Below are 14,481 nucleotides of genomic sequence, written 5' to 3' on the forward strand. Positions count from 1 at the left end.
GTCCTTTTCAGTAACATTTGCTTATATGTCTTTAAACAATATCTTCATTGACAAACTTCAGTGTGTTCACTCCATAAGTAGATTGTTGGTTTCCCTAAATAATAATCAACACATTTAAAGATAATAATTGGAAGAAAGAACATTGTCATTATATCAGATGATCATGCTTGCTGAGTAAGCTCTACAGCATTAAAACCTAGTTAAAAACAAACCACAAGCTCTGGTGTTAAATTGTTAATTCAATCATATACATGTAGAGAAACACTGCAGTGTTTAATGTTAATTTACCGTACAAGAAAGATCATAGAGTACATCATTTCATGTCCTTATGGAGGGACCTATAAATATGTCAACCTGTTAGCTCCATCTAGCTGTAATGGCTCACTGATGACTGTTCGTTTTAGAGCAGGGACACTTAAGTACACAATTATCACTATGCAAAATAGATTCATCTTTTCTGAGTCATCAAAAAGAAAAGAGCACAGTTAAAGGAGTTCACTGGCGTGGTAGTCCCAGGATCCTCTTTCCCGTGCAGCTATTCACACCTAAGTCAAGATTAGTTTGCGATCTAAATAAAACTTGACCTTGTTATGTCCAGTCTCACTATACGCTACAGTATAGTCAATGCAAAGACACGTGTTGGCACTACTAGCATCCCCCATGAGCAACACAGCTAAAGATGAGTCAGGGTTTCCTAGCTAAATTTAAGGAAAATTTTGGATTTATCCTGAGCTTATAAAACTTGAATTGCTTGTATCTCTTTGTACAGATGTAAGAAGAGGAGGTTGAGAACATTACAGAAAGAACTTGTTGAAGCTTGAGGAAAATCATGTCAATAGAGGCATGCATTGTCCATGCATACTTTGCTAGCTCGTTTTTCAGGTTACAAGGTCTTAACAGTCAGTAACCTATACAGGATATTTAAGGCAATGCACCCATTAGTGTACAGACAACTTAAACCATTTTAGTTTTATACAGAAGAAAATGTAAAGATGATAAATATTCACACAAATTTAGATTTAATGTATTATTATTAACGCTCACTTACCACCACAGTCATTTTCATTACATGGTAATGAAAAAACATTAGGATGATTATAGGAAGACTTTTGTACCTTTCTCACGCTTGCGGAGACGTTCGGCTCTGGATCCGACTCTTCGGATCCGCTCAAATGGAATATGAACCTTCCGCTTTCGTTTCAGTTCAGTTTTCCCGCTTTCGCTGTTGTTGTTGTTTTCGTCGTGATCGTCGATGATGTCGGAGTATTCGTCTAAGTCGTGAACTGTTTCTTCTTCTTCATCGTCCTCAGATTCAGGTTCTGCACTGGCATTATAGAGTTTTTCAGCTGACAGGATTTCAAGATCAAGTTGTTGAACTGATGGCTCTTTCTCTTCATCTTCTTTATGATCCTCCACCCCCACCTCAGTCTCCACTTCATCCTGTTTTTCTCCTCCTTCCTCCTCCTCCTCCTCCTCCTCCTCTAAAGCCTCATAATCAACAAGGTCTAACTCTTCATCGTCCTGATCAGTTATAAAAAGCTCATCTTTGACATCAGGGTCAGTTATTTCTTTGTCTTCATCAACAAGAAGATCTTTATCTTCAATCGCTTCTTCTTCTGCCTCTGTTTCCTCCTCTGCCTTTTCTTCCTCTAGCAAAACATCTGCTTTGGTCTCCTCCTCCTCCTCCTCTAACAAAACCTCTGCTTTGGTTTCCTCCTCCTCCTGCTCCTCTACTAAAACTTCTGCTTTAGTTTCGTCCTCCTCCTCCTCCTCCTCCTCTACCAAAACTTCTGCTTTGGTTTCCTCCTCCTCCTCCTCCTCTAACAAAACTTCTGCTTTGGTTTCCTCCTCCTCCTCCTCCTCCTCCTCTAACAAAACTTCTGCTTTGGTTTCCTCCTCCTCCTCCTCCTCCTCTAACAAAACTTCTGCTTTGGTTTCCTCTTCCTCCTCCTCCTCCTCCTCATCTACCAAAATTTCTGCTTTGGTTTCCTCCTCCTCCTCCTCCTCCTCCTCTAACAAAACTTCTGCTTTGGTTTCCTCCTCCTCCTCCTCCTCCTCCTCCTCCTCCTCCTCTAACAAAACTTCTGCTTTGGTTTCCTCTTCCTCCTCCTCCTCCTCCTCATCTACCAAAATTTCTGCTTTGGTTTCCTCCTCCTCCTCCTCCTCCTCCTCCTCCTCCTCTACCTCTACCAAAACTTCTGCTTTGGTTTCCTCCTCCTCCGCCTCCTCCTCCTCTTCTTCCTCGTCCTCCTCTACCAAAACTTCTGCTTTGGTTTCCTCCTCTTCCTCTACCAAGACTTCCTCAGCTTTGGTCTCCTCCTCCTCCTCCTCGACCAAGACTTCCTCAGCTTTGGTCTCCTCCTCCTCCTCCTCCTCCTCCTCGACTTCTAACACCTCTTCTTCTGTTATTCTTTCCTCCTCCTTTTCTACCTCTAACAAAACTTCTTCGGCTTCAGTTACCTTCTCCTCCTCCTCCTCATCTTTTACGGCCTCCTCTTCTGTTTTTGGCTCCTCCTCTTCCTCGACCTCCCCTGCTGTAATATCTACCTCTACTTGTTCCTCCGCATCATCTTCTGATATTAGCTCGTCCTCCTCTTCAGTACCAACACCTTCATCATCATCTTCCTCATCCTCCCTTTTCTCCTCTTCCTCCACATGTACAGCCTCCTCATCTTCCTTTATCTCCTCTTCTGCCTCCTTCTTTTCCTCCATGCTGTCAACATCGAGGATTCCTTCATCTTCCAGTGTTGTGTCCTGATCTGTTTCTTCGACATGTTTCGCTAGTGATTGTGATAGTAAAGAATTTAGTTCCTGTTAAAGATCTTTTATCCAAATGAATGTGACTAAAAAAGAAACGTGTGAATACCATCATCTTCTTCTGCCTCTTTCACATCTGCTTCACTGGCAGCTTCAGTCTCCTCCTCCATCTTTGATTCTGCGGCTCCACCTAACTCTGCAGCAGGAGCAGCTTCGATGATCTCTGAAACTGCATCATCAACCCATGTGATCTGCCTCATCTGACCTTCACATCTTTGGGATTTTACCTCAAAATGCAGCTACAAATGGGACCAATGACATTCGCAACTTCATATAGTGCACACCACATGTCACAGTTAATGCCTTTCCCAGTTTAAATAAGGTATCACTGAAGTGTCAACATTGATGCCCCTTAAATACAACCACCCTCAGAAGGCTAACTTTTGAAACATGTGGTGTATACTTGCATGATTCCATACAGAGAAAAAATGTTTCATACAAAAGCACACCAGTAGAAACAATCCAGATACATTCACACGTACAGTACGTCACAGATGTTGGTAAGACGGTAATGTCAATAGATGCTTGGACAATGCAGGAGAAGACACAAGAGGAATGCAACTCCAAAGGACACATATTAAAGACAAATGTTCATGCTCATTTTAACACGGGAATAAAAATGTATCGCACACACAAGAGAAAAATGTCAAGTGGAACAAAACCAATTTATTGGCAAAACACATGAAATGCAAAATCATCCATCAAAGGGTCAGTTTGAAAAACAGAGGTATGCAGTCACCAAATACAACAATACATCCCCTTAACAATGAAGGTAAACCCTGGTTATCACCTATATTCTTTCATGCTGTATTTAACAAGTACAAAGTAGAGTTTATTGAAAGAAGACTGACACACAGTTTTGTCGTACTTCAGGCTTGTTGTATTACACCAAACGTAAAACGTACAAAGGGGTAAAATAAACAAAAACCAACACGACCGTGCATGAAAGGCAATAATTTGCTGGCAACACACATCACACCTTTTCAAAATAAAGTGCATTTCTTTAATGTAGGGTTGCGTTTTCTTACCTTTTTCAAGAGGGGGCAGAAACTCGCCTACATTTCAAAAAAGAAGAAGGAATGAAAATTAGCTTCAGTTAAAAAAATGATTTTTAGAGTTACAGCAAGAAAAAGTAGAACAAATATTATTACTTACCTTTCCTTTGTACCAAGTTTATATCAGATGGGGACACTTTAGGTTCACCTAAACAAAGAGAAGAAAAGACATGTTGTGCAAATGGTGTGTAAATGGCAGTCATAGGTTAGTAAGATGCTTTTAGGTGTATTTCAACTATAATAAAAGTGAAACCTTTTTCAGTGACAATATTCACAACTGGTGGTGCAACAGGTTCGCCTAAAACAAGAGAAGAAAATACCGTAAGCGCACATCAGGTTGTCGGGATATTTTCTGTTTGTGGGAGTTTTGAAGCTTCTGAGTTAACAAGCGTACCTTGGTCAGCGCCAAGCATGCTCGCCATGTAGGCCATGAACAAATCTTTCTTGTCTGAGAACTCCAACAAGGTGTCTTCGACAACTTTCATGGGGTCAACGGACACTTCGGGCACGATCCCTGAAATATCAGCACACAACAAAGTAAAATTAACATAAATATTCATTACTTTGTATGATTAGTTTAGAGGTGAGTAGGAATAATCACAGCCTCTGATAATGTGGCAGATATGTTAACTATAGGTCATTATATGTTAAAACAGACCTTGTTCCCCAAACAGCATGGTGGAGAAGTAGCTCATGAGCATGTTTATCTGCTCTGTGATGATTTCTGCTGTTCTCTTCAGAGCTGACATGGGGCTGAATCCCACAGCATCCTGTATATCTGTTCAGCAGAAAAGTGACAGTGAAATCTTTTAATTACACCTGTACATATTTTTGCCTTTTTTTGTATCTTGTTCTATTTAAGTCTTTTACTTATTTCTATCCTAGTTCTGTGTTAATTCTTCTGCACCAAAATCACCCAGGTTAAAGCCCACAGCAGATAATGTACCTGTTGCTGTGTCCAGTATTACATCCAAGATTGCACAGAGCACATCCTGGATGTATCCTGCTACTCCACTCACAAAGTCATTAATAACAGTGAAGACACTTCTGCCAATAACCACGGGATCAATGAAGCTAACGTCAGTGGTCTCTGAGAAAAACAACATACATTCATGCAAAAAGGTCCAGTAAGTGGCTTTGTTCAACAGATCAATTAATCATTAGTTCTACAGGTATTTGAAAAGAGAGTTAAAGACCAGTAGGTAAAGGTAGTGGCCATTATTTTCACTGCAAAGACAAAAGTAGGTTAAAAACCCATAACAAACGCAGGCTAACATAAAGGTTAGCTTTATTTTAGCTTCTGTTACTGAGGTTTTTGAGTGATAATATTGATTTAGAAACAGTTTCAGGCAATAAATAAGGACATACACATTATAATAATATAACCATTTCTACGGAGGCCCAAAACGGACATGCATCCGTACTTTTTATTTACTCCATTTTCCCGTGATAATGAGTAATTTCCAGTTGATTATTATCACGAGAAAAAAAGCTTTATCTTGAGGTAATGAGATAAATTAATGCGTTACAATCGTAAACAAGCTTTGTTATCTTGAGATAATGAGATAAATGAATCCGTTATCACGAGAAAAAAAGCTTTATTATCTCGAGATAACGAGATAAACAAATCCGTTATAATCATAAACAAGCTTTATTATCTTGAGATAATGAGATAAATGAATCCGCTAACGCGAGAAAACAAGCTTTGTTATCTCAAGATAACGAGATAAACAAATCCGTTATAATCATAAACAAGCTTTGTTATCTCAAGATAACGAGATAAACAAATCCGTTATAATCATAAACAAGCTTTGTTATCTCAAGATAACGAGATAAACAAATCCGTTATAATCATAAACAAGCTTTGTTATCTCAAGATAACGAGATAAATCAATCTGTTATAATCGTAAACAAGCTTTGTTATCTTGAGATAATAAATTAAATAATCCGTTATCACAAGAAAACAAGCTTTATTATCTCAAGATAATGAGATAAACGATCCGTTATCACGAGAAAAAAAGCTTTATCTCGAGGTAATGAGATAAATTAATCCGTTATAATCGTAAACAAGCTTTATTATCTCGATAACGAGATAAATTAATCCGTTATAATCGTAAACAAGATTTGTTATCTTGAGATAATGAGATAAATTAATCCGTTATAATCATAAACAAGCTTTGTTATCTTGAGATAATGAGATAAATTAATCCGTTATAATCGTAAACAAGCTTTGTTATCTCGATAACGAGATAAATTAATCCGTTATAATTGTAAACAAGCTTTGTTATCTTGAGATAATGAGATAAATTTATCCGTTATAATCGTAAACAAGCTTTATTATCTCGATAACGAGATAAATTAATCCGTTATAATCGTAAACAAGCTTTGTTATCTTGAGATAATGAGATAAATGAATCCGTTATAATCATAAACAAGCTTTGTTATCTTGAGATAATGAGATAAATTAATCCGTTATAATCGTAAACAAGCTTTGTTATCTTGAGATAATGAGATAAATGAATCCGTTATCACGAGAAAAAAAGCTTTATTATCTCGAGATAACGAGATAAACGAATCCGTTATAATCATAAACAAGCTTTATTATCTCAAGATAACAAGAAAAATAAGTTGAGGTCTCAATAAAACAACTGGAAATTAGTCGCCATCACGTGAAAACTGAGGAAGTAAAATGTATTGATGCATGTCCACTTAGGGCTTCCGTACATTGCAACACAGTCAATACAAGGTTAAACAAAAGAATCAGGTACCTTTTGTTATATCCAGCACGCTGTCTAAAATGGCACAGAGCACATCCTGGACATATCCAACTATTCCACTCACAGTGTCATTCGTTGCACTGAAGGCATTTCTGCCAATAAGCACAGGGTCCATGAAGCTGATGTCAGTGCTCCCTGAGAAAAACAAACAAATAAGTATAAAGAAAGAAAATATAAAATCTTAAATAAATGCTGTGTTAAATAGATTATATTTAGGATGTTAAGAGGTTACAGATTATGTTAAAAGAGGAGAGTAGCTACCTTTCACTACATCCAGAATAGTGTCCAGGATGGCACAGAGCACATCCTGGATGTAGCCCCCCACTCCACTCATGAACTCATTAGTAACACTGAAGGCACTTCTGCCTATGACCACAGGGTCTACGTAGCTAAGGTCAGTTTTTCCTGAGAAAACAAGGACATTTGTGAGGGAAGTTTTAATTTATTAATAACCAAACAAGAATAAATAAAGTACAGTTTTTACTTGATTTAATAAATAAGTATTTTTCACTCAGGTTATTTGGGTAATTATCATGTTATTTGGTTGTGAATTAAACAGAAGAAGGACTATTTCTTTAGTCAGAATAATTCAATACATACCTTTATTTATATCTAGTATAGTATCCAATACGGTATCCACAATAGCACACAGCGTGTCCCTGAAGGAGCCCAACACTCCACACATGAAGTCATTAGTTGAATGGAAAGCTCGTCTTCCAATAACCACGGGGTCAACATAGCTGAGGTAGAAGTTTCCTGTGGGTTCAGGAGGGGAACTATTAGGGGCATAGGTACATCACATATATGTACGGAAGGCCAGAGCAGCCATGCTTGCATTTATATTTTTTAATGAAGTTATCTGGATCTGATTGTTTTCTTGAGATTAAGGGTTAAAACAAATGGCAGATTACTCAACATAAGATAATTCATCAAAGGAATTACAAACGTTTAAAAAAGTAATGGCAACCAGGGCCATTCTCTGCGTCCGTATGCTAAATGTTGATGTGTTGAGTGCGTTCATACCTTCCTCATCAGAAAAATGGCGAACGAATCCATCTTTTGCTTCCGCTATTTCCTCAGCAGCATACGTAGCAGCGGACATGGGGTCACTTAAATCAGGTGCGCATTCTATGGAAACAGAAAAGAGTCACATATTACAATACTTGCTTCAGCACTACAGAGAAGGTATGTCATGCATGTTATCGCTCATTTTTACCTTGAAACTTATTAAGCAGACTGGATACTTCATCTACAGCGTCGTTTACAGCTTGCACAGGGTCCGTCATGATTTGCTGAATGTCTGAGAATAATAACAAACACAGCATAATAAAAAACGCACACCCGATGATTGAAATCACAAGTATTTTTTTAGGTATTGCCACGTACCAGGGACTGCCTTGTACTCCACAAAGTCAAACATCACCACACCCACCACCACCCAGGACAGCAGAGCAGCCAGGGCGATCAGCAGCTCCGCAGACATCTTCAGCTTCCCGAGAAGCCCCAGACCTTTGGACTTGATAGAGCTCGCCTGTGCTGCTCCATTGGTCCCACCGGCCGGTTTCGCTCCTTCATTTGAAAAAACAGATACTGAAGTCACTCTGAGAAGAAGGTTCTGTATAACTATTGCTTCTGCTTCACTTTTATCAGTAAATTTTACCACTTTACATAGCTTTGTACAGAGGCATGCAGGTTAACATTAATCACAATATCAAGGAGGCTACATTCATACAGTAAGTGCATTGTATGGAAGTCAACGTCCGCCATTGTGATGATAGAAAAAAGTAAATGTAATTCTTTATAATCAATCCTTTCCTTCAAGTAATGACTTAGTATCTCAAAACAATGGTTTATCCCAACTGAGAGAAACTGGTGCAAAAACTAATGAGAAGATTTCTCAATGTAATGACTTAGCATCTCATAGCCTGATTGGTGCAAATGGGTTTCCGTAGTACTGGAAACACGTGTCACATGCAGGGTTTCTTTTGCTCTTTTTTAATGTTTCTTCATTCCCTTCACCTTCAAAAGACGTAGATGTTCGTATGTACCTTTTTGGAAAATACTACAACCTGGCCCATGAATCAGCAAGGCCAATAAAAGATAACACTTTATTGATCCCCAGAGGGGAAATTCGGGACATACTGTACTGTAAGATCATTGCACATTTATTTAGACATCAACATTTATGTGTGACAACAACGTAGAATTGCCAGAGATATGTGTCAAAATGTCATGGTTTATCTGCCAGGAGGCGCAAACTGAAAAAATGAAAAATGTTATTCTATGTTGGCTGTGAAAAAAAACAAACTCCTGAAAACGCTCCAATAACAGAAATTAGGGATGCACGATATTGGATTTTTTGCCAATATTCGATATGCCGATATTTTACAACTCATTTAGCCGATTACCAATAATTTTTCCCCGCACACCTAATTGCAGAAATCATCAATTCTCTTCTGTATTGGAATTAGCGTACAGTAAAATGGTGATACTCTTATCACATTTGTTCGGTCGGGGTAACGGGTCTTGAGATGGTAATCAAGTATGCAGCAGCCCATTATTTTATCAGTTAATTATATCGGCGGATATCGATAGTTCATTTTTAAGCCAATATCGGCCGATAACGTGGCGATAATATCATGCATCCCTAACAGAAATCTCTCTAGTAAAAAAACTACTTCTTGCTTCAACATTAAACTCATGTTCATGTAAAATCATATTGCTTATCGTAAAAGATAAAAGGTTTTAAAGGTGGTTCAGTAATTGATAACATAAAACCATCTTAAAAAAACCCAACTTTGAATCCTTTTAAGCTATTATATTGTAAACAACAAAAATTAGAATATCCACCAATATCAACAATGTACACTTCTGAAATCAACTTAATGCTTGCTAGAACTTTAACACAGCAGCAAGTTGTAAACAGGTGAAACATATTTCCTTTCCTGACAAACAATTTAAACCTCACACAGTGCAAAATTAGATGAACTGATTATTATATCTCATCTGAGGTGTCTGTAACATTTTGACAGATTAAAGATCAGAAAACACAGAATCATCTGTTGATGTGTTTGCGTTTGATTCCCTCCTTAATACAGCGGAAAATTCTTGTGCTGGCATTTAATGACATCCTCGCCATCATCGAGTGACAGAGTGAAGCAACACTGCTGAAATTTCCAACATGGACCCACTTGCCAAGTTGTTAGAGACACCTTCAAACTGTAAATGAACTGTGGGCATACCAGACTCATGATTCACTTCCTCCTATACAAACGCTTGGTTATGAAAAAATAATCCCTTTAGTGAATTGTGCAGGACGGACAGGCGGTGTCAGTGTTTCACCACAAATTTGTGCTGATTCTCCAGGAAAACTGCCGGAAAATATTTCCAGTTCTAAAGCAGACAAAACATTTGGCTTCAAAATAGTACTTTTCAGAGGAGGTTAAATTATATAATCAGGCAAACCAGTGGTCACCCTCAGCAGCAGCCATGTCTGTCACAGGAGAGTATACTAATACTCAGGCTACATGATATCCTGTATTTATAGCCCCCAACTTTCAACACATTTTCCTAAGAGGATCCAGTCCCTATTAAAACACTTCCATGCCTTTAACATAGATTATTCCGCCTTATATATACAGTAAATTTAAATGTCATCCGTACATGTTGTGAATATCAGTGGTGATGCAGGTGTAACAGTGTACCTTCAGCCATGGTGATATGGAGTGACTTCAGGTATTATCCTTTAAGTTGGGGGCAGAGCCTCCTCATGCAGAAGTGGATGGAAAATCACAGCTTCAGTATGAATCCAAACAGCATCCACTTCTCAGTTGTTAAAAAAAAAAAAGTTCCAGATTTTAAAAATTATTCCATTTCCACTTGGTGATCACTGTCTTGTGTCCTGGACCATCTAATCCACAGGTTGAATCTCCCCAAGATTAAAAAAAAAAAAGGAAAATCCAAACTAAAGTGTAAGATTTACAGGTGCTGGTGAATTTGGAGCTGCCAGAGCGGCAGCTTTGCAGAGGGGGGTCTGGGGACGGTGGGGCAAAAGAAAGCAGCGCAGGGGGGGAAGGAAAGAGCCAAGCTAAGCACAAGGCTGGGCAGAGCGGAGGGGAACGGATAGAAAATCCCTCCCAGTGTTATTGGTGCCTCACATGGGTATAGGTCAGAGCACAGCAAAGGGGGGCTTCAAGGTAACTTTATCCCCCAGAAGGTCCGGGTTATTCTTAGCTGGGGCTCTGCACACCAGCCGCTCTGACAGGCCTTTTTTGGCGGTTGAAGGGGTGTGTGTGAGATCAGTTGACTGCACTGGGCAGTCCGCTTTAATCTGCCCACTAAACTGGAACAAATCAGGCGGCCAAGATGAGAAATGGACAACACTGTGAGAAAACCTTAATATACTTCAAAATTGTCACTATCCAGAAGCAGCACAAACATTACTGGCTCATTTGTAGCCTCACACTTTCACTGGAGCTTATGTGCTTTATTTTTTCCAGGGTATTTCTGTTACCCATCATTTCATTTGGTGCAGCTTCAAAACAAACATGTTTCCAAATTTACAAACTACCTCACCATTAAATTATAAAAAGAGAGAGTCCCGCATGTGCTGTAAAACAGCGCCATCTTGTGACCCTTTAAGCAACCTGCAACTACTTGAACTGCTGCTCATGTGCTGTGTGGACTGTGTATGAGACAGTCAGAAAACGGTTTACAAGTTAATTAAATAAAATGTAAAATAATTGAAAGGAAAAGGCTAAAAAAAACTGTCTACAAGCATGCTAGCAGTGTTGCAGGCTGTACAGTAGCGCTTTTAACGTAATGCTAATATCTAAACGCTAACATACCAACAATGGCAATATTAAGCTTAGCATGTAAATTGTTAGCATGTTCACTTATTAGTTTACAGTGTTAGCATGCTAACATTTGCGAGTTAGCACTAAGCAAAAACTACAAGAGGAAAATGTTTAACCTTACGGCGGTGCTAGATGAAAAGTGTCACCAAAGTCGTTGGGATTCTTCCTCCATGAACACGAGTCAGTCAGTAGACATTTTTCAAAACAATTCATCCAATAGTTGTTGAGATATTTGATTTTGGATTAAAGTGTTGGCCAGAGCAACAAACAGCACAACTGTCCACGACAGGAACTACACCACAAGCTTGAATTGCGATATGCCGAGTATACCTATACACAGTTAAAAAAAACTTTATTTAAAACATCTCAAAAACACCCTTAGGTCTACATTAGATACACAAGTATTAGGCTACATAGACTGGCTCAATGCAAATATTTTAAAATACACAAGCTGCTGCATGTATTAACAGTGGTATGTTTTTACCATTGGCTGCACCTAAAGTACACAGTCTATTGTTTTCACAGTGTAGCTGCAGAGCTGGTTGCCACAGGCCTGATGATGAGGGTAAGCTCCATGGGTACAGGAGGAGGAACAAACCTCTCCTCCCTGAGAAGCCGCAGCAACAAATCCTCAGTGTCCTGCGGCCAGCGGTACACGCGCGTGTTCAGGAGCCATGTTGGGACGTGCTTCTGAATTTACATGTTTAGACAAAAGACCAAAGTTTATTAAGGGACAGAAATGTCAGAAGATAAGAGTGGGGGAATATGAGAAGCTGCAAATTGGAGTGAGACATTTATTTTCTATATAAAACTTTTCTGACCTGTGATGCGTTGAGGAAGAGGACTGGTATGAATCTGAAATTCAAGCTGCCTTGCTGAATGAACTCAGTCTGCATCTACAAAAATTGGATTTAAACTTTTATTAGTAAAATATTCTTTCAGAATTATGTCACAATTACACAAAAAGCAAACACGTTCTCACCATGGAGTGAATGTATTTAGTGTCTAGACTGTGACTGTCCACTACAGATCCTTCAATGTCCTCCTTATACTTTGGACTGATGGCGATGATGATCAGGGTCGATGGCTGTAAAAGAAAACACATTTTAGACACATTTAATACTGCTTGCAAAGACATTAGCTCTAGTTTTCACCTACATCTTTTAGGTAACTGTCCTTCCACTTGTGGATATCCATGCGTCTGATGGGGTTATCAAATATGTCAATCTGCAAAATGAAATTCAGGGATAAAAGTGAACATTCAGATGATTACAGGAGGATGTTTTATGAATTTTGAGTGAAGAGGAAGTAGCTTACTGCTGGTCGAAAGCCTTGTTTTGTAAGGAAGTCTACAAAGGGGACGATCTCTGAAGAAACGTCCGAAGAATAAGTTATAAAAATGTTTCCTAAGGAGAGAGGAGATAAAAAAGTCTTTAGTGGACAAACTCTGCTATCATCCTGCAAAATCAACATAAGAAACCCCTGAATGTATCCCTTATACAGTACATATAATTTGGTATATTTCACCAGGCCCCTAAACAGGCCCAGCAGGTTCATAAAGTCAACATACATTAATTACACACCCTGATTCCTGCTCTAACTTAATGACAATCGCGTAATTGCCACCTTTGTCATTAAGTGTATTACACAATCTCTTCAGCTCACAGGGATAATTGTGTTCAAATATAAGTTACTTAATAGACCGTCAAAACATGAGCACCTTCCTTCAGAATAAAGTTCACTCACGGCACTCCTCCGGCAGACTGATGGTTCTCCTTTTCTCGTGTGGGTGTGAGCCGGACGCCTCCGCTGCTCCCGCTGAGCTCAGGTTCATCACGCTGACCTGCGACACGCCCTCCACAGGGGGGACGGAGAACTGAGGCACGTTTACAGAGACGGCTCCCTGATCCAGGCTGTCGTTCAGGAAGTGATCCTGACCTCTGGGCCTGAAGCAGAAAGACAAACAGCTCTGAAGTATGATATGTTTGTGCAATATGCAAAAAAAGAGACCTGGTTTGCTGCATTTTTCTTAAACATTGTATGTTTTTTGGGTTTTTTTCCTACCAGTTTTGGGGGTCATCACAGGGTCTTCTGTGGTGCCATGGAGCTGAGTAGTGATAAGGCTGTAGTGGGAATCTGTGGGCTGGATTGAAGTTATACTGCCTCTCTCCTGCAGACTGATAATACCTCACATCCATGGTATGATGAGGCTCTGTGGATATAGTAAAAAACAAATCACTTGTTACTGCACGTGATGGAAATTTGTTCAGTTATGAGGCAAAAAATGCCCCGAGAGGAGAGAGGCGGGGTTACACCTTGAACTGATCACCAGTCAATCACAGGGATGAGACGTAGAACAGGTAACCTTTCATGCTCACACTCACATAGGCAATTTCAGAGTCACCAATTAACCTAATGAGAATGTCTTAAGACTGTGAGAGGAAGAATTTGAACCATGCATGTACGCCCTCTTCATCCGAACCAGGATTTGAACTATGAACCTTTGAGCTGTGAGGCGACGGCACTAACCACTGCATCACTGTGAAAGCAGTATACCTAATAGCGCTTCTCCATCTCAACCTACTACAACCTTAAGTCTTGCTGAAATGTATTTTATCAGTTATAATTATCAAACAATATATAATCAAATTCTGACAGAGTTCATCCTACACACATTTACACATGTCAGAGTATTTTTACACTGCTGCATCTTGACAGAAGTGTCCTTACCATAGTTGTGCGTGTAGTGTTGAGGAGGTAGAAAGGGGCCGCAGTGTTGCAACTCTTCATCAGATCTAAGCGGCAAAGGAGGCTCCAGATCCTCTTCATCACTCTGTGGCTGGGAGCTGTATTCATCCTGCCCCCTGAACACGCAAAATAATCACTTAATCTCAAATACATCTTTAAAATGATCAAAATTAATTTCCATTCTTCAACTAACATGAAGCTTTTCCTCCGTCACCTAGTTGTGTCTTT

The 14,481-nt window shown here is 39.3% G+C and overlaps 3 protein-coding genes and 1 long non-coding RNA gene across 4 annotated transcripts in view; all 4 read right to left on the reverse strand.

Moving 5' to 3' along the window:
• The window catches only part of LOC138591196 (trichohyalin), a 30,776-nt gene extending 27,690 nt beyond the window's left edge, over positions 1-3,086 (reverse strand). The window contains exons 1-2 of the mRNA XM_069661712.1: positions 2,867-3,086; positions 1,116-2,780 (exon numbers count right to left, since the gene is read on the reverse strand). Of these exons, the coding sequence (XP_069517813.1) occupies positions 1,116-2,780; positions 2,867-3,017 (1,816 nt within the window). The 5' untranslated portion in view covers positions 3,018-3,086. The remainder of the gene's footprint in view (positions 1-1,115; positions 2,781-2,866) is intronic.
• Positions 3,087-3,814: 728 nt separating this feature from the next.
• LOC138591658 (uncharacterized) lies at positions 3,815-4,172 on the reverse strand. The gene is made up of 3 exons (XR_011308082.1): positions 4,126-4,172; positions 3,973-4,020; positions 3,815-3,872 (listed from the first exon to the last, which is right to left on the reverse strand). It is a non-coding gene; the product is annotated as an uncharacterized lncRNA (long non-coding RNA).
• Positions 4,173-4,204: 32 nt separating this feature from the next.
• LOC138591199 (uncharacterized) lies at positions 4,205-10,736 on the reverse strand. Its single transcript, XM_069661718.1, has 10 exons — positions 10,354-10,736; positions 8,036-8,218; positions 7,866-7,949; positions 7,673-7,777; positions 7,250-7,405; positions 6,911-7,054; positions 6,641-6,784; positions 4,819-4,962; positions 4,531-4,650; positions 4,205-4,386 (listed from the first exon to the last, which is right to left on the reverse strand). Exons 1-10 carry the CDS (start codon positions 10,361-10,363, stop codon positions 4,205-4,207), a joined length of 1,272 nt encoding a protein of 423 aa, XP_069517819.1. The 5' UTR covers positions 10,364-10,736.
• Positions 10,737-12,024: 1,288 nt separating this feature from the next.
• On the reverse strand, positions 12,025-13,703 carry LOC138591200 (E3 ubiquitin ligase TRAF3IP2-like). Its single transcript, XM_069661719.1, has 7 exons — positions 13,570-13,703; positions 13,252-13,451; positions 12,823-12,911; positions 12,664-12,732; positions 12,488-12,592; positions 12,327-12,401; positions 12,025-12,195 (listed from the first exon to the last, which is right to left on the reverse strand). The coding sequence occupies exons 1-7, from the start codon at positions 13,701-13,703 to the stop codon at positions 12,025-12,027; spliced, it is 843 nt and encodes a 280-aa protein (XP_069517820.1).
• Between the last annotated feature and the right edge of the window lie 778 nt (positions 13,704-14,481).

The sequence above is a fragment of the Semicossyphus pulcher genome, unplaced genomic scaffold (assembly GCF_022749685.1).
Source record: "Semicossyphus pulcher isolate SPU_LCO1_2020_fin unplaced genomic scaffold, fSemPul1.0.p SCAF_14, whole genome shotgun sequence".
NCBI classification, from domain to species: domain Eukaryota; kingdom Metazoa; phylum Chordata; class Actinopteri; order Labriformes; family Labridae; genus Semicossyphus; species Semicossyphus pulcher.